Raw genomic sequence first — 27,988 nt, 5'->3', positions numbered from 1 at the left:
AGAAGCCGGGAAAGGCGGAAGGTATGATTTTCCAGCACCTTTATCGTGATAGTACACCGCTGTCACGGCTGCACGCCGGTAGTCGAGCAGGCCGCCCCTCAGAGCAGCTCCAGAACGGCAGCCACCGTGCTCTGCCCAAAGATGAACGTGCCAACCAGCACAGACACCACGCCCCAGGCCTCCAGGCAGCACCTGCCAAGTCAAAAAACCCTTATCAACACGTGCTGTGCCGGACTTTTGCACAGATGAGACGATCGCATGTAAAAAACTTAGGACGGGGAGTTCCCGTCATGGCTCAGTGGTTAACGAATCCGACTAGAAACTATGAGGTTGCGGGTTCGATCTCTGGCCTCGCCCAGTGGGTTAAGGATCCAGCGTTGCCATGAGCTGTGGGTCGCAGACACGGCTCGGATCCCACGTTGCTGTGGCTCTGGCATAGGCTGGCGGCTACAGCTCCGATTCGACCCCTAGCCTGGGAACCTCCATATGCCGCGGGAGTGGCCCAAGAAATGGCAAAAAGACCAAAAAAAAAAAAAAAAAAGGGACGGGACGGGAAGCCCAATGGAGTCGCCAATTAGGAAAAAATTCAAGTTATCCTCCCTGACCTGTCGGGATGGGTTTCTGAGACAATGGGGAGTAAAGTACTCAAGCAGTTAAACAAACAAACAAAACCCAGCAACCCGCTCACCCCATCTGTTACTCACAGTCTCATTCCTCCCCAGTATTTTTTTTTCTCCCCAATATTTTATCAAAGACAAATGCAGGGAGGGAGCTGCTAGTTTCCAAACCCCCTTCTTTCTGCTTCTTTTCTGTGGCAGTGGGAGTTAAAGCCCCCCAGCAGTAAGGATGGAGAAGAGAGCCCTAAGTCACACAGATGGGAACCACAGCTGGGAGACCAGAGCAGAGGCAGCAGAAGCTGGTGGCCACGAGGCCATGTCCTCAAGGCTCCATAACATAAGGAGAAGTGGTGCCGAAGGGGCCGCGATAATAAGATTCTGGTGAAACAGCAGGGGTATTTATGGCCCCATTAACAAAGGCCACAAGGACCTGTCGTCATGGAAAGGCCATTTCCAGTCAAGCAGCATCACAGAGAGGCAGCTCAGGGCGATCCACACTGCCAGCTTAAGGGGGCAGAAAGGCAGATGTGATCGGGCTGCAGGCTCCTCGCAGCAGCTTTGATGGATCAGAGAGCCCTAAGGCAGCGCTGGGGTTAAAAAGACCATTAAAAAGCCCAGCAGTAAAAACCACTGTGAAGCCGGGCAGAGGCCCCACACAAAAGCATCTCGACATGAAAGGGGCGCCAGGGAATGAACCACACTGGGGGCCAGGCAATCAGGCGGTGCTCAGCTCAAGTCAGCTTTAGAGACATCCAGAAAAATGCTTCTCTACCCAGGAGGGAAGAGGCCGAGCCTGTCCTGCCGCCGCGGCAGGGAGAGCAGGGAGAGGGCGCTCAGCTCCAGGGGGCTGGGGGAGGGGAGACGGGCCCAGGCCGCAGGTGGGAGCCGCTGTACTGAGCCCAATGATGGTCCCTGAAGCTCACATCCACCTGGAACTGGGCAACATGACCTTGGATGGAAATAGGGTCTCTGCAGACATAATGAAGTTAAAGATGTGGGAGGGAGATCACTGTGGCTTGCGGCGGGGGTGGGGGTGGGGTCTGAAGCCCAATGACAGGTGTCCTCATAGGACAGAGGCAGAGATGGGGGTGATGCAGCCATGGGCCGCAGACACCTGGAGCCACCAGAAACAGGAAAAAGTCATGTCTGGAATCCCCCCAGGACCTGTGGAGGGTGCATAGCCCTGCTGACACCCTCATTTTGACCTGCAGGCTTCCAGAACTGTGAGAAAATAGGTCTCCGTTGATTTAAACCTCCTAGCAGCCCTAGAAAACGAGTAGTGTCTCTTGTTTCACAGATGCAAAAACTGGCCTCCATTTTTACATCTCTGAAATGGGATCAAGAGCCACACAGATTCCCAGGTCCCCGGCATTGGCTGAGCTGCGGCCCGACAGCTGTGCACACGCCCTTTCTCAGAGGGTCCGACTGGGCCCCTCAATGCCGAGCACAGGGCCCAGTCCTATCACAGGCTGACCCAGAGGAGGGCGCTCTGCTGAAAAAGGGATGGTCCATATTCTCATGTCCAACCAGCAACGAGAAGAGGGAGGCGGTGAGTGTGTGGCTCCATAGCCAACCCCCGCTCTGCCCTTACTCGCCACCCGCCTGCGGGCCAGTGTCCGTCTCTGGGCCTATAGGATGGAAATGTCCCAGCACCATAGGCGCAGGAGGGTAAAGGGCTTAGCACAGACGTGGGGCCTGGCACCAAGGCGTCATCTAACCAGGACCTGCCGTCGCCCTAACAGGATATGTTGCCCTGGTGCCTGGGGAGTGGCCGTAACTCAGGAGTCTGTGGGCCTCAGATCCAGCCTGCACCCACCCTTCCTGGGTTTGCATGCAGGATGGAGAAGGATGCACGTGGGGGCCCTCCGGGAAGACCCCAAGTCCACAAGCTCCAACCACAGACCACAAGCCTGGGAGTGGAAGGGCGGGCCTCGTGCGGAGTGAGGAGAACACAGTGTGCTGGGTTGGGATCGAGTCCTGGCCCAGCCACGCCACCCCAGGCCCTCCTCCCAGCCTGGCCAGCAGTTCCCTTGTCAGTAGGAGAGCAGGAGCCCCGCAGGCCGGAAACACACCCCCGGCCCGCCCGCCAAGCCCTCGCACACACTTACCTAACTTGGGGTCCGACGGGCTCCACGCTGATGGCGCAGATGAGGCACAGACCTGCGGAGGGGGCACGTGGTCACCCCATCTCTCCATTGCTGAACCCAAGCAACCCTGAACTCAGGAGGGCTCAGCTGACACCCGGTGTCCCCAGGGACCCGAGAGGCCAGCAGGGCCTTGGCCTGAAGTGGCCCATGGGCTCACCCTGCCTCTGACGAGAGGACACAGCTGTGGGGTCTGCATCAACACCCCCTAACGCCTTGGCCTTCATCCTGACAATGACCCGGCCCTCCCTGCTAAGGGCCTCTGATGAGATGGTGTGAGTCAAAGGCCAACCTTGGGGCCGGACACCTGGGAACCATTTGACAATGGGCAGTTGGCTTTGTCATTTTTTTCCTTTTTTTTGGCTTTTTAGGGCTATACTCGAGGCATATGGAGGTTCCCAGGCTAGGGGTCGAATCAGCAGCTGCAGCTCCCAGCCTACACCACAGCCACAGCTACACTGTGGGATCTGAGCTGCGCCTGCGACTTACACCGGCGCTCATGGCAACGCTGGATCCTTTACCCACTGAGCAGGGCCAGGATCGAATCCGCATCCTCACGGATTTGTTACTATTGAGCCACGACGGGAGCGCCTTTCTTTCTAATAGTGCTGCTGGAATGTGAAGCCAGATGGCCCTGCCTGAGGGTCCTGTGGATCTAGTCGCTCCCGTCCTGTCCGGCACGAGAAAACGGCTCAAAGGCCCCCACAGGACGTGGGCATCCAGCTCACTGTGTGTGGGAGACTTAAGCGCAGACCTGGATAGGGCTGGGGCGCAGTCAAGGGAGGCGGCCAGGCGCTCGGACCCACCACCCACATCTGAAAGTGCCAGGGGCTGCAGGGGTCTGGGGCCCCATGAGCGCCCCCTTGCCTTGGCCTCCCTGGTCTCCAGACAAGAATAACCCTCAGGCCGATTCGATCGGATTTTCACCTCTTCACTAAGGCTGGGAAGGTTCCCTAGGGAGCCATTCATCACGGAAATTGTGTCTGCCTCACTGGGGTGGGGGCGAGGAAGACGTTTGTGGGGGGCTTCTGAACCATATGAGTTTCACGTAATCAAAAACGCTTAAATAAAATCGTAGTTCCCATTGTGGCTCAGCAGAAACAAATCTGACTAGCATCCCTGAGGACTCAGGTTCGATCCCTGGCCTCACTCAGTGGGTTAAGGATCCAGCATTGCTGTGGCTGTGGTGCAGGCCGGCAGCTGCAGCTCTGATGCGACCCATTGCCTGGGAACCTCCATATGCTGCAGGTGTAGCAGTAAAACAAACAAAAACCAAAAGCCACTTCAATAAAATCAAATCCCACAGCGAGTGGCAGCAGTGGGAGGGCTGACAAAGCTGTGAGTTCAACTCAGCTCTGCACCCACCAGCTACTCCACCCAGGAGGGCTCCGGGCCTCAGTCGTCTCATCAGTAGGACGGGGTGATAACAGCACCCCCTCGCCCAGCCAGGTACATCCCTTGGGGGCTGTTGAGATGGTCAGCGAGGGAAGGTGTGTGAAGCCCTGGCCCCGCGCAGGCTCAGTAAATGGGGCTGGGAGCCACCCTGTCTACACGGAGCTTCCGCCCCCAACACACGGACCCCTACACGGGGCGGGCCTCCCCAGACAGTCACGGGGCAGGACCAGAGGCGGGCAGCCCGGGAAGCAGGTGCCTCACCTGGGAAGATGAAGATGAAAAAGGAGCTGATGCCGCCGATGATGCCGATGATCTCGCCGAGGTCGGGCAGGAACAGGGCCAAGGCGAGCGTCCCGGTGACCCACAGGACGGTCAGCGGCATCCGGACCCACGGCCCTGAGGGCTCGACCAGGGCCCGGGGCCCGCAGGCCCAGCAGCAGCCCCTCCTCCAGAAATCCTGCAGCACCGACCTGGGGGCCACGCACCACAGGGACTCCCGGGCTCCTGGGGGCTGCAGCCCTGCCCCCGGCCCCCTGCCACCCCTGGTGGCCTCGAGTCTCCCCCCCGTCACCCCACCCGCTCGGCAGGGCAGGGCCACAGCGGGGCGCAGGTGTCCCCCGAGCTGGCCTCACCTCCCCAGGAAGAGCACGATGGGGTAGACGGTCACGATGGAGACGGCGAAGAGGACCCGGGCGACAACTGATGACCCCGTCGCTGCCAGGGTAGGACATCAGGATGTCAGCCGAAACTTCCGTCCCAAAGGTCAGGAAGCCATAAAGGCCTGCAAGTGGAAAGGGGGGAGGCCCGGAGAGCTGATTTGAGAAACGCCGCTGCCCCATCTCAGCTCTGACACACTGACAGCATCTGGCTCTACCCCTGCTGAGGTTTTTCCCCAGGAGCAGATAGAAGGTTCTAGAATCTCCCCAGGCTTTCCTGCTCTCAGTCTGCATGACCCTCCATTCTTTTGACTCAAACTCCTTCCGGGCACAACCCTCCCTCGTCCTTCCAAAGAGCTCGTGGGCCCATCTGAGGCGCGCTCTTGTGAGTGTGGATTGAACACCCGGCTGTGCCTTCCGTGCCCCGTCCATCCCACTCTCACAGCACCCTGAGAAAGAAGCTGGCCCTGCACCCATCTTCCTGATGGGGGAAACCAAGGCCCAGGGCATCGACAACTCTCTGGAATAACACAGCTCATTACGGCAGAAGTCAGGTCCCTCCCCTGTCCTGAGACAGCATCTCTGGCCAAGAGCTCTGGCTCTTCTCCAGCCCTGGACCATCTGGAAGGATCCACAATCCTTGGGTCCAACTCAGAAATCACAGCTCGGCAGGGACCTCCGCTGCTTAGACCGAGGTCACTGAGCACATTACTTGCATAACCGCAGCGTCCAAAGAGCCTGATCTCTGTGGAGCTGCAGGATTTCCTGAATCCGAGGCTCCAGGAACAGGCCAATGAGAAAGAGCTGCTGGCCTGGAGAAAAACCTGAGCCAGACCCTGGGCTGTGTTCTGGATGTGCCATGGGACCTTGGGTGTGGCACAGCTCCTGTGAGTCACCTCTGAAGACCTTCTGCCTACCGTGCCAGCTGTGAATGCCCAAATCCACTGCACCCAAGAGAGTGTTCTGGAAACCACTCTCCAGATGCTAATGCTACCACTATCATCACTATTACCATCCCATCAGACAGGCAAGGCTGGGGTTGGGGGCCGGGTGTTAAGAGCAGGGGTTTGGAGACAGGCAGGCCAGGGCTGCATCTCAGCTTTGCCATACCAAGTTGGCAGCCCTCTGAGCCTCAGGGTCCTCATCCAAGGATCGTGGACTTTCCTGGGGGCTAGTTGGGGACTAAACGAGCAAAGGTGCTCAAAAGACTAGCCCTGTGCCCAGGACATGGTAAGGTCTGTATAAACACTATTATTATCCCAGATCCTCTGGCTCCACGCCAGGTCTGGGGTGCCCCAGGGCAGGCCTCACCTGTCAGCGAGTAGACAAGGCAGCAGGCCAGCAAGGACAGCACGGACACCAGGGCCCAGTGCCAGAGGCTCTGGTTGCGCATGCTGCAGTAGATGGACACAGCCGCTTCGTGACACTGGAAGGCAGAAGCGGGGCTCAGTGGGATGGACCAGTTGGGAGTCAGAATCAATTGGCACCATCTCAAAGTCTCAATGGCCCCCAAACATGGGACACCACCCAGTGCCCACCAACAGTAGAAGGCAGAGGTAAATGATCAGATTTTCCTATATGGACTATTACACAGTACTGAAAAAGGGTGATCACGACCACACACCTCAACACAGAAGAGCCCCATGGCTGACACGTGGAGCAAAAGCAGCCAGAGAAGAGGAATGATTCCCGGTACGTGAAGCTCAAGTGAGAAGCCAAACCAGCCAGGATCGGGGGTTCTCAAGTGCAGCACTGCTGACACTGGGGGGCGGTCCTGTGCCCTGTGGGATGTGACCAGATGCCCTGGCCTGGACCCACTAGATGCCAGGAGCGCCCCCTCCCATGACCATCAAAAATTCCACAGACATCGTCAAATGTCTCCTGGGGGCAAAATCACCCCCAGATGAGAGCCACCACTTAGAGTGACAGAGGGCAGAGAGGTGGTGTGGGTGGGTGGGAGCCTCTGGGGTGCTGATGACCATCTATGTCGTCACCAGGGTGACGGTGACCAGAGCGATGGTTTCACAGGAGTACATGTAATTTATAGTCTTCCCAGATACTCCACCACAAAGCCAATTTCTTTGTTTGTTTTGGGGCCACACCCACAGCATATGGAGGTTCCTGGGCCAGTGATCCAACCTCTGAAGATGACAACACTGGATCCTTAACCTGCTGCACCACAAGGGAACTTCCACAAGTACAACTTTTTTAAAATATAAACTCCGCATAGCCAGTGCCAAGAGCGCACATGTGACATGGACTGTATTTACCTGGGCCAGGTCCTGGCAGTGGTGCTTTACCAGCAGCCGGGGAGACCCTGGGCAGCCAGGGCTGAGAGGCGCGGCCGCATCTGGCTGCGCCGTATGGGTTCTGGTTCCCTCCCAGGCTCCCGGGACACAGTTCTCACCATCGCATCTTTACTGCTGATCCAAACCAACCCTATGATCCTCTCTCCCGCCCACTCTCCAGGCTCAAGAGGCCTGCCCCCTTCACACAGTGAGCTCCGTCCGCCCCTGTCCCTACTCGCTGCCTCAGGGCCTTTGCCTGTGTTGTGTGCCCTGCCTGGCCCCCCCCAGTCCAGCCAGCTCCTACTCCTCCTTTGGGAAAGCCCTCCCAGCCGAGTCCACTCTCCCATGTCCCTACGCCCCCCCCCCCCCCCTTGTGAGCACATTTGGGTTTGCTGGCTCAGCTCCATGGCGACACATCCAGCTGCCCCACTCACTCCCGGCACACAGCCTGGCCCATGGCTAAAGGACACCCCACGGTCAGATGTCCAACCATCCTGCTGCTCCACCTCCGTGCTGGTCAGTGCCCCTCGGAGCAAGTCTGGGGTACCCAGCAACAGGCCCCCACAGTCCCTACCCTCAGGGATCATACACCAGGAGGGGCTGATTCCAGCCACAGAGGCAGCGTCCAGTCCAGGGCGAGCTTGCTCACACCTTGAATGATGGCTAGAGTCAGGGAGCCTGGGCTTCTGCCCCGGGACCTCCCCGACGTCACAAGAGCTCGCTGACTGCAGGCCGGCTCAGCACTGGGGGCTTAAACCCCCCGACACACACACACACTCACCCACTCACTCACTCAACCAACAGGCAATAGAACTCAGTATCAACACTTTCGCCTCCTGTACCAGAACCCAGACACTTGGGGGCCGGGGGCGGGGGGATGCTCACCGGTGGCAGGATGGAGCCCCACCCTGAATCCTGTTTGTCCCAAGACGCCTGGGTTGTCTTTCTCCTGCTCTTGCTCTGGGAACTAAAGCTCGTCTTCTGAGGGCAGGGCAGGTATCTAGGATGGTGGCGTGGTCCCTGGTCACTAAGTGACGGGATGCAGGGCAGAGGGACACGTAGTGGGTAAGTGGAAACAACCCAATTGTCCATGAGGTGAGGAAAGGAAAAAGAAACTGTGCTCTAACCAGACAGTGGAATATTATTCAGCCATGAAAAGGGACACTGTCCTGACACATGTACAGCAGAAATGACCCTCAAAAACACCAGCTGAGGGAAAGAAGCCAGTCACAAAGGACCCCACACACTGTATGATTCCACTTATATGAAGTGTCCAGAACAGGTACATCCAGAGAGACAGATTCGTGATTGCCACGGCCTGGGGGATGCTCAGGGGGGAAAAGGGAGAGTGGCTGGTGACAGGTCCAAGTTTCTTTGGGGGGTGATGAAAATGTTCTGAAATTGACCCTGCAACTATACTAAAAACCACTCAATTTGCACACTTTAGAGAGGTGAGTTGTATATCACAAGAGTTACAGCTCAAGGCTGTTTAAAAGCAACAAGGGAGAGGTACCGAGTGTGGCCAGGCTGGCCGGGAGCAGAGCCTGCACCCCCCCGCCCCATTTTCAGGCCCCTCGCAGGCTCAAGGGGGTGCCCTGTTGCTATGCGTGTGGGGAGGGGGGTGTTGGAAGCGGGCCAGAGGGCCTCGTGATGACAGGTGACCTCCTCTTCCCTACATAGCCCCTCCAGCCTGGCTCCTCTCCTCCCCCTCCTTCCTCCCACCCTCACCTGCATCTGCTCCCCCACCCCAGACCCCTGACTCCCCAAGCTGGATGCTGGCAGCCCGCCTCTGGCCTCAGCAACCAGTCTTCGGCCCCACCCCCACCCTGCAGTTCACATCTTTTCCTAACTCCCGGCTCGGCATCCGTGTCCCTGGAAACTGCAGCCCAGGCCTTGGTTGCTAGGAGACTCGGATGAGGGAGCCCAGGCAAAGGTGAAGGGAGCGCCCCCCACTCAGCATCTGGAAAGCAGTCCCCCACCCCTGCTCAGCGCGAGCCTGCCACACCATATGTGCTCAGGCACCGGGGAGAAAGCTGGTAAAACTCCATCCAGACAAACAGTTGACAGAAAATCATCGCTTTACATCTTTCAAAATATTGGGTGGGTGAGAAGAAATGTGAGAAATTCTGTAAGCGGCTTTCTAAGGGCCAGAAGCGATCCCGAGATTCATTTATTTGAGAGCGACATGGAAGTGCTTCAGGATTTGTTTTTCCAAAAATGGTTCTCAAAGAAAATACCAGAAGAAGAACTGAGAGAGGAGCGGGCTGACGCCAAGGGAGGAAGACCCTGGTGCTGAGAAGTGGAGATCAGCCGGCCCTGAGCCGCCAGCCCTTGCGAACTTGGTTTCACTTGGGCAGGTTTGCTGCTGGTGTGGGGGTAGGAGGTTGTTTTTAGGAGAGAGGCAAGTCTTTCCTAAAATACACAATGGGAGGAGGGAGGCAGCTGCCACCTGCTAGGAGGCAGGGAAACCCTGAGGGACCAGAAGGCAGGGGGCAGAGCCCACACCCCCATGGCACCCATCCAGCGGGGATACCTCCCCTGTGTGGCTCTCCGTGCCCCTCTCTGTAGCTGAAACACCCCCCGACCTGGCCGCCCCCCACACGTTCCTCAAGACTCCCTTTTGGCACCAGTGCCTCGAAAAGGCCATCTCTGAACCCGCCCACCCAGGGCTGCATGGGAAGGCCTCCCCGCCCCCCAGTCCACGCACGGAATTCCTATCAAATTCTCTCTCTTCCGCCAGGCACTCCCCACCTGCACACCTCTCCACACTCCCAGTTCCAGAGCCTCCAGGCCCGTGCAGCAGAATCCATCTGCGTGGAGGCATTCTGAGTGGACGGCGCCAGGTCCCCAGGGCGGCCACATTGCTACAAGGACTGTGCCGAGAAGGGAACAGATCCCAGACCCAACAATAAACGTGCTGCTGCTGCTGCTGGCTGTCCATAGGGCCGGGTTCCCAGGTTCAAGTGGAAAATTCACGGCTCACTGAGCCCGGACGCCAACCCACATGCACGTCTCTAGAAGGCAGCCCATCTCGCCCCAGAAGGCGTCTCAACACCGCCTCCCCAGACCGCAGCCACGCTCTCCCCAGGGAGCAGGCGGTCCCCAGAGCCTGCAAATGCCACCCTCCTCAACATGACGCCAAGATTACCTGAAATCCAAAGCAGATGGTAGGAAAGACACTAAACACAGAGGTCCAGGAGGGAGGACTGCAAAACAGATGAGAATGGGTGCTTATTACAAAAAGTTAAACTCCAAACAACTTCCAACTTGAAGATGAGTTTTTTGCTGCTATTGTGGTTTTTTGTTTTGTTTTGTTTTTTTGTTTATGGCTCCACCTGCAGTGTATGGAGGTTCCTGGGCCAGGGGACTGAATCCAAGCTGCAGCTGCAGACCTACGCTTTAGCAACACTGAGTCCTCTAACCCACTGCACCAGGCTGGGGATCGAACCTGCCCAGCTACAGATTGTTAACCCACTGCACCACCGCAGGAACTCTGAAGGAGTTTTAATACCAGAAGATGTAATTCAGCAGGACTATAAGAGCAATTTTAATAACCACGTCTGCTGCCAGGTTTGCAGGGATGGGAAAGGCTGCATGTTAAATGCTGTGCTAAGTACACCTGTGCCAACATTTGCCAAACTGACATTCCTCTGCCCTGGCAGGATGTGGCAAGGTGTGGCGAGAAGGATCTCCCAGGCTGGAGGCTGCCTGCTCCCAAGGAGGTTAGGGACTGGGGGCACAGATAGCATTCATCTGACAGACACCAACAGGACAAGGATGGTTTGACCTCCAACCCTGCCGCCAAAGATGACTGAGGTGAGTGTGACGCAGAATCTTCAGGTCCACACCTCTCCATGGTCCCTGAAGGGTAGCCCTCCCAGCTCCCTCTGACAAGGAGCTCTAGGTGCCATCTTCCAGCATCTGTGGGGACACAGAGCGGAAGGAGGCATACACACAGCCACTGCTGTAGAATCCGGTTTCCTGGTTGTGGTGGAATACTGGCCCCCAAAGAGGGTCACATCCTACTCCTGGGAACCCGTGACCTTACATCACACAAGGGACCCTGCAGATGTGATCAAAGTCAGGACTTGGAGATGGGAGATGACCTAGACCACCTAAGCCCGGCCTGTCACAAGAATCAGTGCAGTCAGTGAACCTTCCCCAGCTGTGGTCAGAGGGAGCTGTGCCCACAGAAGCGGGATCAGAGACCTGGAACGTGGCTGGCTTTGAAGATGGAGGAAGGGGCCACCAGCTGAGAAATGTGGGCACTTCAAGGAGCTGGAGAAGACAAGGCAGGGATGCCCCTCTAGAGCTTCCAAGGGACCACAGCCCTGCTGACACCTTGATTTTTAGCCCAGTGAGACTCGTTTGGGACTTCTGACTCCAGAACTGGAAGATGATAAGCTTGTATGGTTTTAAGCCACCGAGCAGAAGGTTATTTGCTGCAGCAGCAAAGGACACTAGCACAGTGGCATCCCCCTTCTGTGCTGTGTTCCGGTGGCCTCCTAACTCTGGATGCAGGTCACAGAGCCTCCCAGCCAAGCCCCGCCCTCCCAGACTTTCCTCAATGTCACTGTCAACTGATGGCCCAGTTTGCTATCCGCAACCACGGGCACAGCACCCACGTTTCCCCTGTTCCATCTGCTGGCCTTCGTCGCCTGGGCCACATGCCCTGTCCCCTCCTGTTTGTGAGGATGAGACCATGTGGGCTCCAGCCTTGGGGACCGCGTCTCCAGAGCACACGAGCCCTGCTCTGTGGACCCCAGGCCGCAGCTCAGCAGTGGCCTTGGCCCTCTCCCCCCATCGAGTTTCCTTCCCTGAGGGACGACCCCGTCAGTGTACACGCGTGCTGGGGCTTCTGTGCCCCCAGCTGCTGCCACTCCTCCCTTCCCCTCCCTGGCTGACGTCACGGGTCACAGGCCCGTGGAGCTGGCCTGCTGCCAGCAGATCTGCTCTCAAGCCCCGGCTGTGGTGGAAACCCTGCAGGGGCTTCTGTGCCAAACTCCAGTCCTCACCCAGCCCCACGTCCCTACGGGACACCTGCGCTCCCGCACTGGGCCACACGGACCTCTGTGCACCCCTGCTCCCTCCACCCGGCACCTGCCCCTTGTTGGCCGCTTCTTCAGCCTCCTCGCAGCAGAGGACACGTCTGCAAAGGCCTGGGAACTCTGGGCTGGCGTGTCTCGTGCTCCCGTGTCCCTGAGCCTGTCCCGGTCCTCTACTAGCCACGGCTTTATCGTTGTGGAAAAGGAAAGGAGTTTCGCTGGGCTCGGCGGCAGCGAGACGTGAAGGATTTCACAGGATGAGCCAGGGCTCCGTGCAGCGGGGGCGTGTCCCCCCTCTAAAATCCCCTCCCAGTGGCCCCAGGGAACGCCGCCCCCAGACTCACCTCACGGCCGGGAGGGGCTCAGGAGCGAGGCCCGGGGGCCCGAGGTAGTACTGCGCCACGACGACCAGGGCCAGGTAGCAGGCGGCCAGCGTGCCTAGGATGCTGACACAGGGATGGTGCAGCGTCAGGGGAGCCACCCAGAGTCTGAAGGCCAGCTCGGCCCACACTAGCCATGTGTCAGGCAGAGCTCTCCCTGGCGAGCTCAAGCCCCGTATCTGAACAAGGGAGACAGTGGCCAGGCCACCCCAGGCAGGCAGGCAGGGCTGGCCTGAGCCGGGTGGCCGGACCCCCGTTTCTCCAGTAACGGCCACTCCCTCAGTCGCTTGGATTCAGCATCTAAGTGGGGACACCACCCGCTCAGCCCACAGCCTGGCAGCAAGGAGGACCCTGACTCAGCTGGCGAGGGCTGGGGGCATCCGGGACCCTGCCCACTGCTTCTCTGCTCCTCCATCTTGCTACACAGCAGGAAACTCGTGTCGAGACTTCTGCCAGAGTTAACTGTTTCAAAAGTTTATACAGAACCTCAGACTGTAAAATGAAGGGCGTGCGTGTCTGCGTGTCCGTCTCTGTGCCTTTGCACGTCTGAGGACAGAAAAGCCCGGGCATCATTAAATAACAAACTGTCAGGTGCGGGTCCTGACACGAAAGGTATGTTTTCTTCCTTGTTTATCTCTATTTTCTATCACGACCATGTATGACTTGTATCATTTTAAATCTCCCTGGAGCTCCCACTGTGGCAAAAGGGGATCAGCGGCGTCTCTGCAGCACCAGGACGCAGGTTGGAACCCCAGGTTGGAACCCCAGCTGAGCGCAGTGGATTCAAGCATCTGGCGTTGCTACAGGTGCAGCATAGGTGGCAACTGTAGCTTGGATCTGACCCCTGACCTGGGGACACCATGTGTCTGCAGGGCAGCCGAAAATCAATAAATAACTGAATTACACCCCCCCTCCCCATAAAAAGAGTGGGCGTTCCCTGGTGGGCTGGTGGTTAGGATTTGGAGTGTTCACTGCTGTGACCTGGGTTCGACTCCCAGTCTGGGACCTGAGATCCCACGTCAAGATCCCTCACACCGAGACCAAATCGATACATAAGTAAGTAATTTCCCCTTCTCTCCAAATGGGGCGATCAGTGCTCCCCTTTTCAAGCAGACAGAAACCACCCCATAAACACCAGCCAAGGGGGCACCCAGTACCAGCCATCACCCGCCAGGAAGGGTCAGAGGCCCGTACCTCGTGTACTTCTGGAAGCCGATCTCGCGCGGGGCCGACAGGGGCAGGACGAGCAGCAGGGAGAGCAGCGTCAGGGTGAAGCGCTGGTCCGTGTACCAGGGCGGCGGGGCCGGCGGGGCTCCGGGCAGCAGGAAGTCACACACTGGGGGAGCGGGGAGAGCCCTGTGAGGCCCAGGGGTCCCGAGCTCAGGGGCCCTGGCTGGGCTCACTGTGGGCCCCAGGTCAGCCCCATGAGCCTCAGGGGATGGGATGGCGAGGCTGATGGGTCCCCTGTCATGGGCCACAAGGATGAAGGGCGCTCTGCACAAACTCACGGAGTCCCTTCCCCAGGGAGGGGCTGCCCCAAGGGCTGCAAGCAGCCTCGAAAGACGCAGACCTGCCCTGGGGCACCGAGACCCCCCTGTTCTGGTCAAAGACCCTTTTTATTCGAGAGCTCAGTGGGTGGGTGGAGCCGGGGCCTAGAGCAGCTTTTTGGCGTGGGTGCTGGGGAGCCCGCCACAGCCACGGTCCTCACTCAGGGGCTACACGATCCAGTCCCCAAAGAGTACCGAGAGCAGCGCCTTGAGTCCACAGAATGAACCGCAGGAGAAGAATCAGCGCAGGGCCAAGCCGGCCACTTCTGTGCCACTTGCTAGCAGCTGGGCTCCCCTGGGGCTATCTGGCTGGGGGGTCCTGCAGGCCCAGGGTCTCTCCCTGGGGGCCCTCCCGCAGGCTAGTCCATGGCAGCCGGAGGCTCCTGAGATGCAGGTGGAAGCGGCCATCCTCTTAAGGCCCAGGCCTTGAGCTGGCAGAGTCCCATGTGCCATCTCTACCAGCCAAGCCATCCCTGAATCCCTGAGCCTGCTCAGGGGAGAAGTCACAGACCCCATCCGTTTCTTTCTTTTTTTTTGCTTGTCTTTCTAGGGCCGCACCTGTAGCATATGGAGGTTCCCAGGCTAGGGGTGGAGTCAGAACTACAGCCCCTCGTCTACACCACAGCCACAGCAACTTGGGATCCGAGCCACGGCTGCGACCTATACCACAGCTCATGGCAACGCCGGACCCTTAACCCACTGAGCGAGGCCAGGGATCAAACCTGCGTCCTCATGGATGCTCGTCAGATTCACCTCTGCTGAGCCACGACGGGAACTCCCCCGCCAGTTTCTCAACGGAAGAAACGCCCAGGAATCTGGGACTGTTTTCATTCCGTCGCAGTAAGACGGAGAATCTGGAGCGGGTCTGAGGGGCTAGATGGCTGGCGGAGGGGAGAGGAGGGGGGAGGCAGCCAGACAGTGGGGGCGCCGTGGCCCCCAGGCCCCCGGGGAGGGTGCTGAGAGCCGGTCCCGCCCGCGAGGGATGCTGCGCCGCTGCCCCCAGGCGGCTGTGTTCGCATCCCGGGCTCCACGGAGCCGGCCAGGCGAGGGCGGCAAGGCCCGGGCAGCACGGCTGGTTTCCACGGGAGCAGCACGCGGGGGCAGCTCCAGGTCCGGGGCCCCGACCCGGCGGCCTCAGCACCGTCACTCGGTCCTTTGCACGCCGTCGGGCAGCCGCTGCTTCCACGTCCTCCAGAGAGGCCGGGCCCTGCCTCCGGAAAGCCGCCCCGGTCCCAGGAATCGAACCGCCACACGCGACCCGGCTCCCTCCACCCCGAGCCCGTCCCCCCAGCGCTGCTGCTGCGGCCTGTGTCCCCGCCAGCGTTCCCCTCCTGTACCCTCCCGCCGAGCCCAAGTCCTCCTCTGACCAGCCGAACCTCCGAAGCCTCCTCACACAGCAAACCAGCACCTCAGAACCCACCTCAACACACACGGCACCGCTCAGGTCCCTCAGCGCGGCAGCACCTCAGACTCCCTCTAAATGCAGCAGCATCGGCGAATTCCTCCCGACGGAGGCACCTAAAGGCCTTCTCCAGACAGCACGGCGGCGCCTCGGATCCTCCTCAGGAGCGCAGAGAAGACGCCATCTCGGAGTGGATGCGCTTCAGCATCCACCTGCACACAACAAAGCCGCACCTCCGCGTCCCTCTGCGCGAGGCAGGACCTCCGAATCCTTCGACACGACAAAGCGCTCTCTCAAAATCCTCCTTTTTTTATTTTTGTGTGTCCCCCACGCCCACCCCCACAGTGTGTGGAAATTCCCAGGCCCTCAGGGATCCAGCCAGCGCCACAGCCGCAGCAACCCCGGGTCCCTAACGGGCTGCGGGCGCCACAAGGGTTCTCTACCTCAGAACCCTTCTTAACACTACCCAGCAGCACCTCCGAATCCTTCTCGACACAAAACAGCAGCACCTCAAAAGCCTCTCCCAACAGTATCGCATGAGTTCCCTCGTGCTCAGCAGGTTAAGGACCTGGCATCATCTCTACCATGGCTCAGGTCAAAGCTGTCAAAACCTGGCCCGGGAACTTCCACAGGCCTTGGTCGGGGCCAAAAACTACACACTGAAGAACAAGGAGCACCTGAGAACCAGTCTCAACACAGCAGCGCCTCAGACTCCTGACAACGGCACAGCAGCATTTTAGAATCCCTCTCATCACTGCTCCACCTCAGATCCCCTCGGCCCAGGGCACCCCAGGGTCCCTTCCAACAGAGCAGCGTTATCAGAATCCCCATCAAAACCGCAGGCTCCCTCTCCACACAGCAGCCCCCTCTAATACTTCTCACAGAGCAGAGCAGCACCTCAGAAATTCCACAGGCCTTTGTTGGGGCCAAAAAACCAAACCGAAACAAAGCACAAAAACATACAACAGCCGCTCAGAATCACTTTCAAAACAGCAGCAGCTCTTAACCCCTCTCAATGCAACCTCACCTCAAATCTGTCTTAATAGAGCACAGATGCACCTCAGAATCCCTCTCATCACTTCAGCACTGCAGAATCCTCAACACACAGCCCTTCAGAACCCTGTCAACACAACACAGCGGCACCTCAGAATCCTCAACACAGCAGAGCAGCACTTCAGAATCCTTTTAAACAAACACTGAACACCTCAGAATCCTTCTCTATGAAACAAGCAGCAGCTCACAATTCTTCTCATAAACATTACCTCAGAATCCTTCTCAACACAGAGCAGCACCTCAGAATCCATCTCAACACAACACAGCACCAACTCAAAAACCCTCTCAACACAGTGGCAACTCAATATCCTTCTTAGCACAATACAACAGCACCTCAGAAAACTTCTGAACACCTCAGAATCCCGCACAAGACAGCAGTACCTCAAAGCCTTATCAACACAACCCAGCAGCACCTCAGAGTCAGTTAATAAAACATCTCAGAATCCTCACCAAGCAGCACGTCAAACCCTCTCAACAAGCAGCACCTTAGAATCCTTTTCAACACCACATAGCTGCCTCAAAATCCTTTTCATCACAGTACCTCCTCAGAATACTTCTCACACAACAGAGCAGCACCTCAGAATCCTTCTCAACACAGCAGTAACTTGAAAGCCTTCTCAGGATACAAAGCCCAGAATTAAACCCTACAGCCAACTCATCTATGACAAAGGCGCAAGACTATACAATGGAGGCAAGACGGCCTGTTCCATAAGCCGTGCTGGGAAAACTGGACAGCCACATGTAAAAGAATGAAATTAGAACATTTCCTAACACCATACACACAAATAAACTCTAAATGGATTAAAGACCTAGCTATAAGACCAGACACTATAAAACTCTTAAAGGAAAACATAGGCCAAACACTCCCCAATATAACGACAGCAACATCTTCTCAGATCCACCTCTCAGAGTAATGACAGTACAAACAAAAATAAACAAATGGAGCTTAATTAAACTTAAAAGTTTCTGAACAGCAAAGGAAACCCTAAACAAAATGAAAAGACAACCCACAGAGTGGGAGAAAATCTTTGCAACTGAAGCAACCGACAAGGGATTAATTTCCAATATTTATAAACACCTTCTGCAGCTCAATACCAAAAAAACAAACAACCCCATCAAAAAATGGGCAGAAGATCTAAACAGACAATTCTCCAAAGAAGACATACAGATGGCCAGAAACACATGAAAAGATGTTCAACGTCACTCATTATTAGAGATGCACAATCAAAACCACTCTGAGGTACCACCTTACACAGACCAGAACGGTCATCATGAAAAAGTCTACAGACAGTAAGAGCTGGAGAGGGTGTGGAGAAAAAGGAACCCTAGTACACCGCTGGTGGGATTGTAAATTGGTGCAACCACTGTGGAGAACAGTATGGAGATTCCTTGGAAAACTAAAAATAGAACTACCATTGGATCCAGCAATCCCACTCCTGGGCCTCTATCCAGAGAAAACCACGACTCGAAAAAATGCAGGCACTCGTGTTCATTGCAGCACTATGTACAGTAGCCACTTCATGGAAACAACCTAAATTTCCATCGACAGAGGAGTGGGTACAGAAGATGAGGCACTTAAACACGATGGAATATTACTCAGCCATGAAAAGGAAAGAAATAACGGCATTTGCAGTAACACAAACGGACTAGAACTGATCATGCTAAGTGAAGGCAGTCAGACAGTGAGACACCAACACCAAATGCTATCACTTACATGTGGCATCTGCAAAAGGACACAATGAATTTCTTTGCAGAACAGATACAGACTCATAGGCTTTGAAAAACTTAGGGTTTCCACATGAGACAGGTTGGGGGTGGGGGGATGCGCTGGGGGTTTGGGATGGAAATGCTATAAAATTTGGTTGTGGTGATTGTTGTACAACTATAAATGTAATAGAATTCATTGAGTAACTAAACATTTTTTTTAAATTAAAAAAAGCCTTCTCAAAACAATATAGCAGGAGATCCCTTTGTGGCTAAGTGGCTTAAAGATGCAGTCTTGTCATTGCTGTGGCTCCAGTCAAAGCAGTGGTGGAGGTTTGATCCCTGGCCTGGGAACCTCCACATGCCTTGCTCTCGGCCAACACTCCCTGCCCCACTCCCACCCCCCAACCCCAATATAGCAGCAGCTCAGAATCCTTCTCAACACAGCAGCACCTCAGATTCCCTCTCAGCACAACACAGGAGCACCTCAGAGTCCTTCTCAACAAAACACAGCACCACCTTCGCATCTTTCTCAAAAGAGCAGCATCTCAGAATCTTTTTCAAAACAACACAATAGCACCTAATAATCCCTCTCAACAGAGTAGTGCCTCAGAAACTTTCTCAACACCTCAGAATCCTCATCAACACCACCACAGCAGCACCTCAGAGCCCTGCCCCACACAACACAGCTGCGCTTCACAACCCTTCTCAACAAACACAAAGTGCCTCAGAATCTTTCTCGGCACCTCAGAGTTGTTCTCAGTACAACACACAGCACCTCAGAACCCTTCTCTATAAACCCAGCAGCACCTCAAAATTCTCATCTACCATTTCCTTAGAATCCTTCCAACACAGCAGAACCTCAGACTCCTCAACACCACACGCCAGCACCTCAGAATCCTTCTCAACACAACGTGGCAGCCCCTCAGAAACCTTCTCATCACAGCAACACCTCAGTTTCCTTGTCATCACAAGAGTACCTCAGAATCCCCCCCCTTTTTTTTTGGTCTTTTGTCTTTTTAGGGCCGCACCTGCAGCATTTGGAGGTTCCCAGGCTAGGGGTCTAATCAGAGCTGTAACCGCCGGCCTGCACCAGAGCCACAGCAGTGCGGGATCCAAGCTGCACCTGCGACCCACACCACAGCTCACGTCAACGCCGGATCCTTAACCCACTGAGCGAGGCCAGGGACCGAACCTGCATCCTCAAGGTTCCTAGTCAGATTCGTTGACCACTGAGTCATGACGGCAACTCCCAGAATCCTTTTGAACAACACAGCAGCACCTCAGAATCCTTCTCAACACCTCAGAATCCTCCTCGGCACTGCAAGGCAGCCCCTCCGAACCCTTCTCAACCCAGCAGCACCAGCAGCAGCTGACCAGAACTAAGACTTGACATGAGCTCTACTGGCCACTGCCAGGCAAGGCCATTGTTGTGCCTATCTGCCCCTGGAAGGTTCACAATTTCCGAGTTCGATGATGTTTTGGATAAGAAGTTTCCCAGTACGTGGTAGAAGCTTTTAATTTCACTATTCCAGCACCAGGGATTGTTTTGCACACTTCAGGAGATAGAACAGATAAAACCAACAGGAAATGGGTAAATGGAGATCCAACCATATCATAATTACATTCCAATTTCAAGTCTCAACATTCCAATTAAATCCAGAGAGTGTCAAGATGATAAAAAAGCAAGACCTGACCATATGCTGTCTACATGGAATGCATTTTAAAATTCAAGCCACCGTTAGGCTACAGTAAACGAGTGGGAAGACAAATTCTGTGCAAACACTAGTCTGAAGGAAGCTGGAGAGGCTCCGGTTATCACAGAGAAGGCAGATATAATGACAAAGTATCACCAGAGACAAAACTAGGATATTGATAGCAAAAGGGCAATTCACAGGTGCGTCCTTAATGACAGAGCTTCAAAAACCATGAGGCAAAATGGAGAGAATTTAAGGGAAAAACAGACAAATCCACAATCACAGTTAGAGATTTTAGCACTTCCTCTCTCTCACCCTGACAGAGTAACCAGGCTCATCAAACGTCTCCCCGCACCCTAATCAACAAGACTAAGGAAGGTCTGATCAAAGTCATGGACCACCTTGACCTGAGGGAGAGTTCTAGAAGACTGCGCCCAACGACTGCTGAACACATACCCTTTAAGAGCATGTCAAACACTCACCAAGACAGACTACATGCTGGGCCACAGAGCACATCTCAAATGCCAACTTACACAGGTGTGTTCTCTGACCATGATGCAATTAAGGTGAAACCAAAAAAGGATCTAGAAAGCTCCCCAATGATTGGAAAATGCATCACATAATACTAAACATCCCATGAATCAAAGAAGATACTACAGCAAAAAGTGGCAAAGATTTTGAATGAAATGAAATGGAACACATGGGTAGGATGCAGCCAAAGCAGTTCTTAGAGGAAAATTGTTAGTGGAGGACTAGAGGCCAAAGGTACATGGAACCGAGAGTCTTTGACGTCCCCAAATTCAAGGCCTTACTGGTTCTCTCTCACAGGGGCATCTCTGCAGTTGGCTCCACCGCCCCATCTGTGAAAGAAGTCCCCACTGGACTTCTCACGGTGCTGGTCATTACCAGTCCCAGGTCTCAATTCTCCATGACATTCCAAGCTAGGGGTGGTCTCGGCCTCTGCAGCTCCCCAGGGGCCCAGCCCAGCACCCATGACCTCTTCATTCACCAGGAGCCCCAGCCCCGACTCCAGCGCAGGTACTCACGTTTGTCCAGCTGGTCACCGATCACTCTGAGGAAGGCCACGGAGATCATGAGCAGGTTGATGATGAAGCAGGCCTCACACAGCTTCCCGATGGCGGCGCCACACAGCCCTCTCACCACGCCCTGGTAGGTGGCCTGGCCGCTGACGGAGGCAGCATAGCCCAGGATGACCAGCCCGCTGATCAGGAAGACCAGGGAGACCTACAGAGCAGGAGAGTGGGGCCAGGCCCACCCACAGCCACCCTGAGCCGGCTGCTGCTCCCCCTCTGCCCCAGGCCTCACCTGCAGAGGCTGAGGCTGCCAATGGCCAGGGGCCTTTCCCAAAGAGCCACCACCCCCTTGTCCTGAACCCAGAGCTACAGAGCAGGTGGATTCAGAGATCGCACAGGCTCTAAGGCTGTGAATCGGGGATTCACACCATCCCACACCAGTGGCACCAAGGAGACATCAGGAACCCAGAGTTTAAACTACTTTCCTAAGGTCACATGGGCTGTGGGTACAGAGGCCAGAAAGCATGGTGGTTAGGAAGCAGGCCTACCTGGGTTTGATTCCAAATCTGCCACTCACCTACCCTGTGGCCAGAGGTCAACCACTAACCTCCATTTTCTCATCTGGGAAATAGGGGCAATACCATCTACCTTAGGGAGGGGTCATGAGGCATGTGGACCAAACAAAGCACATGAGACACTCAGCTCAGTGCCTGGCATGTGGTAACTGCTCAAGAAGTGAGGGCCATTCTTATTCTCCGGACTCCATTTCCAGTGCTCTACTCTACCTCAGCTTCAACTCTTCCCAACGCTACGAAAAAATGTCAAACCTCTGGGAAAGTTGGAAGCATTTACAGTGACCATCATGTACCCACTAACTAGATTCTACTGGGAAGCAGGTCACCGTCCTTGCTGTTATCGCATCCTCTACCTAGTCCATGAATCCAATCCAAACTTGGGGGTACATTTCAGAGCAAGAGGCATATATTAGTCAACTCCCCCCAGACTCTGGAATGCATATCATTAATTAGAGCCTGATGTCTCTCTATATCCCTTCTCTCTCTTGTCAGATCAAATTTATCTAAAAATCTCTCTGGAAAAAACCCTCACACAAAAAGATACATGCACCACCGATTTCATGGCAGTGCTATCACAACAGCCAAGACATGGAAGCAAGCTAAGTGTCTATTGACAGAAAAAATGGATAAAGACATACATACATATACAATGGAATTACTCATCCATGAAAAAGGATAAAATGATGCCATTGCAGCGACATGGATACAACTAGAAATTATCACGCTAAGTTTAGTCAGAGAAAGACAAATATATGATATCGCTTATATGTGGAATCTTAAAAAATGATACAAGAGAACTTGTTTGCAGAACAGAAACAGACTCATAAGCCTTTGAAAAACTTATGGTTACCAGGGGAGGGGGGAGGGAGTGGGATGGACTGGGAGTTTGGGGTGAGAAGATGTCAACTATTGCATTTGGAGTGGACAGGCAATGAGATCCCACTGTACAGCACAGGGCACTATATCCAATCACTTGTGATGGAACATGATGGAAGATAATGTGAGAAAAAGAATGTGTGTATATATATACGTATAACTGAGTCACTTTGCTGTACAGCAGAAATGGACAGCAACATTGTCAATCCACTGCAATAAAAAATTAAAAACAAAAAAACCTCACGGTTACCAAAGGGGACAGGTTGGTGGGAGAGATGGACTAGAGGTTTGGGACTGGCATACGCACACTGAGGTACATGGAATGACAGGTCAGCCCAGGGGACTCTACCCAATGTTCTGTGATCCTCTATGTAGGAAAACAGTCTGAAAGAGGATGCACATGTGCATATGCATAACTGAATCACTTTGTTGTACAGCAGAAAGTGTCACGGCCTTGCCCATCACCTACACCTCAATAAAGCTTTTAAAAATAGAAAAAAAAAAAATCAAACATCTAGGCCAAGTTGGAAGCATTTTACAGTCTATACCCTGTACTCACCCGTCAGATTCTACTAGGAAGAGGTCACTGTCCTCACAGCTCTGCCACGAGCCCGTGCATCCATCCACACTTGGGGGTACATTTCAAAGCAACTTTCATACATCAGTAAACTTCCCCAAAGACCCTGACATGCATGTTATTAATTAGAGCCTTGAGGCTTGGCTATAGCCCTTCTCTCTCTGGGAAGATGAGACTGACACAAAATGAAAGACACAAAATCTTTTTTTAGATACCTACGTGTAGTTATTGCTGTATCTCTCAAGATAAGACATACACAGAGTTTACGAGGGTAACTCCAATTCCACTCTAATATCACAGGGCTGGTTCTCGTCTTCCCTGCTTCTATGTTTTAAATTTATTTTTTATGGAAGTATAATTGATTTATAATGGGTTAGTTTCTGCTGTAGAGCAAAGTGCCTGTTATACATCTACAGTCTTGTTTAATATTCTTTTCCACTATGGTTTATCCTAGAAGACCGAGTACAGCTCCCTGTGCTCTCCAGCAGGACCCTGTTGTTCACCGGTTCTGTAGTAACAGTTTGCATCTCCGAACCCCAAACTCCTAGTCCATCCCACTCCCTCCCCCTTGGCACCCGCAAGACTGTTCTCCATGTCTGTTGAGTCTGTTTCTATTTTGTAGACGGGTCCATTTGTGCCATATTTTTCTCTTTCTTTCTTCCTTTCTTTTTTAGGGCCAAAACGCAGCATATGGAGGTTCCCAGGCTAGGGCTTGAATTGGAGCTACAGCTGCCGGCCTACACCACAGCCGCAGCAACGCCAGATCCGAGCCTTGTCTGCGACCTACACCACAGCTCAGGGCAATACCAGATCCTTAACCCACTGAGCAAGGCCAGGGATCAAACCCGCAACCTCATGGTTCCTAGTTGGATTCGTTTCCGCTGCACCACGACGGGAAACTGCAAAATGCACAAAATCTTAAGTGTATACGTCTCCATCCCTGGAAAGGGTACAACCAACATACGTGGTAACACGAACCCCCCACGGAGACAAACAAAACATCACCACGTCCCTGAAGGTTCCTCCTGTCCCCTCCCACTTTCTGTCCCCATCCTGTACCCAGAAAAAAAACCCACTCTGGTGTTTTCCCCTTTTACGTATTTTCTTGTCTGGCTTCTCCAGGGAGCAGCGCCATTCAGGGGAGCCAGCCCCACTGCGTGCCTCGCTCGTTCCTTCCTGTTTTAACTGAGAGCAGCTTCACGGTGTGGACATGATCAGATTGTCTTAACCAGACCCCTGCTGCCAGACGTGCAGGCGGCTCCTCGTTTTTGGCTCCTGTGAACACAGGGCTGGGCGTCCTAGACCACATCATTCTGAGGACACACGCTTCACTCTCCAGGACTCACAGCCAGGGATGGGGTTCCTGGGCCACAGGGAAGACGCGTGTTTCACTCCAGAAGAAAGGGCTGGACTGACTCCAAGGCATCTGTGCCACCTGACACGGCCCCATCGGAGCCCCACTTGCCCCCCCCCCCCAATTCATTGTTTCTGAGCTTCTCCAGGAGGGACGGGTACCTGCCCCAAAGGCAGACCAGGTCCCCACACCCTAAGTCCCGCCGCACAAGTCTATGGAGGAAAACAAGGCACACGGAGCTGGGAGGTGCTGGGCCAAGAAGCCTGGGGAGAGCTGGGGGGGGGGGGGGGCGTCTTCACACACAGCTTGTGCCACGGGACAGCAGGTCTGTCCCTGCGCCAGAAGCCAAAACGAGGGCTGCTGAGGACATCCAACTGGGCCGTGAGACAATCGCGAAAGTTCGGAGCCAGGAGGAACATGCGTGCTCCCACCTGTTGGGCCTTCGTCTGGGCCAGTTCCTCTGCCTGGAACACCCTCCTGCCTCCACCGCCACCCCTCACCCGGGCAAACTCTCCCCATCTCCCCGCTTCTCTCCAAGGTCACCTTCTCCAGGAAGCCTTCCCCCACTTCAGCCCTTCATCTGCATGGGGGGCTCAACCCTCCGTCTCCAGGCCACACTTTTTCCCTGTAGTGGGTTGAATCCCCCCAAAGCTAAGTCTACAGCCTGTCTCCAGAACCGGTGAAAAGGACCTGGTGAGAGCCACCCACACAGATGTCAGTCACGAAGGTGGAATTACACAAAAAGGGTCTTTGAAAAGTCATCAAGGATCTTGAGGTCAATCTGGCTTATCTAAGTGGACCCTAAATCCAATGACAAGTGTCCTTTTAAGAGACAGAAAAGGAGGAGACACAGAAGGGAAGGCCGTGTGACAGTGGGGCAGAGAGACTGGAGGGATGCGGCCACAAGCCAGGGACACCTTGGGCCACCAGGAGCTGGCCAGGCAGGAAGGACCCTCCCCTGGATGTGGGAGAACTTTTGTTTGGAGCTGCCCAGTGTGAGGTCCTTGGGGCCAGTGGCCGCGGGCACACGCTCGAGGGCGCACAGGGCATGCGGATCCTTGTCTCTCATCCACCAGACCAAGCGCCCTGGAGGCTCGAGCCACGTCTTGCCCCAGGCAAGTGCCCGTCCACGGCAGCGGCTCAGGAGCCAATTGCGGAGAAAGTCAGGCAGGCAGAGGGCCAGCCCGAGCCTTGGGCGGTGAGTGCGGTGATCTGTCCCCCCACAGGAGTGGGCAGCCCGCAGGAGGGGCCCCGAGCCTCTAAGCAGCCTGTCAGCAAAAAGTGCCCCGGGCCAGGCCTGTCTCTCTCTGGAGCTGCCAAGGATTCAGCTCATTAATTGCATTAACCCTCCACTGCTAATTTAGGGGCAATTAGAGACCCCAAACCTCCCAGTGGTGGGGGCGTTTAAAATCCCTCCTGCCTGTGGCTGGGGGCGGGGCAGAGGTGTCTCAGGCTGAGGGGCGGGGAAGTCAGCAGACAGGGAGGGGGGCGCTGGTTACAAGCCTGATTTCCTCCATGTCAGGAGGCTCCCCTTACACATACTTGGGGTCCCCTCTCCTAAGGCTGCTCAAGGCTGGATCTTGAGAGCAGCCTGTGCAAAGAGCAAGCCCCTGCCCCCCGCCTCCCTGGCAGCCTCCGTCTCACCTGGGAGCCTGTCGGAACCACAGGATCTCAGGCCCACCCAGGCCTGCGTAGGCAGCACCCACATTGTCTGGAGGTGCTGGGAGACCCTGCATGGAGCCGGAGGTGCAGGGAGCTGCAGCCCTGTCTGCCGCCCTGGGACAAGCGCTGTCTGCCTGACCACGCACCCACCCACCAGCCGCACCTGCTTTGCTGCTGACCTTTCATGGCTGGGGTTCGGGCCCCAGTTCTGGAAGGGTGGCCTGCTGCTGCAAGCATCCAACCACAGGCACCTGGCCAAGTCATTTCATCTCCACTGGGGCTCGCCACCGCCTCAGAGGGGCCTTCACTCCCCTCCCTTGTCATCCCCCCGCCACACGACCCTCCTGGCCTGCCTGCCGTCTGACACTATCGCACCTGACCTCCTGAACCCTGTCCGAGTTCCCCATTAAGACAAGTTTCCTGAGGACGGAGACCACACTGTCTCAGCCAGACAGGTGCTCAGCCAGGGCTGGGGGTGGCCCAGGTCACCCTGACTACACAGGGCAGCTTCTGGAAGTTTCCAGAAGGACAAGAAGGGCCCTGAGGGCCCACAAGTGGTTAGAAGGCACCCGTGATCAGCCTGCTGCCAGGAGAAAGCATTTGAGCTAATGCCCATCAAAGAGCTTATTTCCGCCAAAGGCCTGATTGCCATCAGCGCAGCGGAGAGACCGCAAATAGAAAGAAGCTGCGGGCTGGCAGCTCTTTCCCACCGAGGCTCTTCAGCCCTTGGACTTTCTGGGAAGGGAGTTCGGGTTCGCCACACGGGCAACACAAGTGGCCCAACACCCCTGATTCGGCAGAGCCCGGCTCGGCATGGGGTGGGGTGTCAGAGTGGCCTCGGTCCTGACCGGATCTGCCCATGGGCCTGGGGCTTCAGTTGCGGAGCCCAGACCAGCAGGCAGGGAACGTCCACCGCCCCGGCGGCTAAAAGGCCAGGGTCACTGGTTGCAGGTGCCTGCCGCCCCCGACCTCCACCGCCGCCTGGCTGGGCAGCCTTCGGCCGCATAGAGAATGTTCTCGGCCCGGGTCTGCAGGGGCACTCGCTCCCTCCTGCCTGCTCGAGTTGAGCAGGATGTAAAAATCACACCCCCCCCATGTCATTGTCAAGACAGCTCTGCAGACGCACTGCCCAGGACCCTGCCTGGAAAAATTAAATCCAGCTCCTACCTGCGCAGAAGCCCCCCCAGACGCCCCCGGGGGCTTACCAGCTCCACTAGGAGGGCGGGGGCCACCCCCCCGGCCTTGTGGAAGGCCCACGGGAAGTTGAGGAGGCCAGCACCCAGCGCGGACTTGAGGAGAATGAAGACAGCGCCCAGTGAGGACAGGTTGGGCCGAGCAGCCGCCGACACTGGCTTCTCCGCATGGCCTCGGCCTCCGGGGGTCGGGCCCTCCATGGCTAGAAGCACAGAGGGCGGAACGGGTCTCGGCTCACAGCATCCTTTTTCAGCTGGGACAGTCTTTCCCCGATGGGGCCAGAGCCGAGGCGGCCTCAACCAGCCCAGCCCAGACCCCCGTCCCCAGCACGACACACCTGCCCTGGGACTTCTGGTCTTCACGCCTGTCCCCCACAACAAACGCTCACCCCCTCCCCAAAACTTGCCACCCCCGTCTATGGGCACCCAAGGCCACCGGGGCCGCCCGTCCCCTTTCCCAGCCAAACCCCCAACTCCTTCCTCCCCATGGCTGCTCCCACCCGCGCCCTGCCTCCAGCCCGCTGGCGGTGCTCGAGCCCCTGGTCCTTACCGCCCGGTCCAGTCCTCAGGGAGACAGGCACTCCTCGGCCATTAGGGATGGGGTCTCGGGCTCACTCCTGAGAGCCTGGAGAGGAGGAAGGTTCTAGCTCCGCCAGCGTGGGCAAATGAGTCAGGAATTATGGGAGCCCTAGAGAGCATGGGTCAGGGTCACGGCTCAAATCCTAGGGGGATAGGGGAAAGAGGTCAGGACCATTGGTCCTGAGAACTTGCCGCGTCTGAGACTCCTGG

General features: G+C 55.8%; 1 protein-coding gene across 1 annotated transcript; it reads right to left on the bottom strand.

Annotated features, from left to right (window-relative positions):
• Positions 1-22: 22 nt before the first annotated feature.
• On the bottom strand, positions 23-27,988 carry SLC38A8 (solute carrier family 38 member 8). Its single transcript, XM_047790983.1, is given in 12 exon segments — positions 23-192; positions 2,726-2,777; positions 4,418-4,626; positions 4,789-4,856; positions 4,858-4,937; positions 6,124-6,238; positions 10,249-10,306; positions 12,490-12,591; positions 13,720-13,861; positions 20,975-21,173; positions 27,212-27,402; positions 27,750-27,988. Coding segments are annotated over 11 exon segments (1,308 nt in total). The 5' UTR covers positions 27,401-27,402; positions 27,750-27,988; the 3' UTR covers positions 23-98.

This window comes from Phacochoerus africanus, chromosome 8 (genome assembly GCF_016906955.1).
Source record: "Phacochoerus africanus isolate WHEZ1 chromosome 8, ROS_Pafr_v1, whole genome shotgun sequence".
In the NCBI taxonomy this organism is placed as follows: Eukaryota; Metazoa; Chordata; class Mammalia; order Artiodactyla; family Suidae; genus Phacochoerus; species Phacochoerus africanus.
This window is presented reverse-complemented; position numbering and strand designations above follow the sequence as displayed.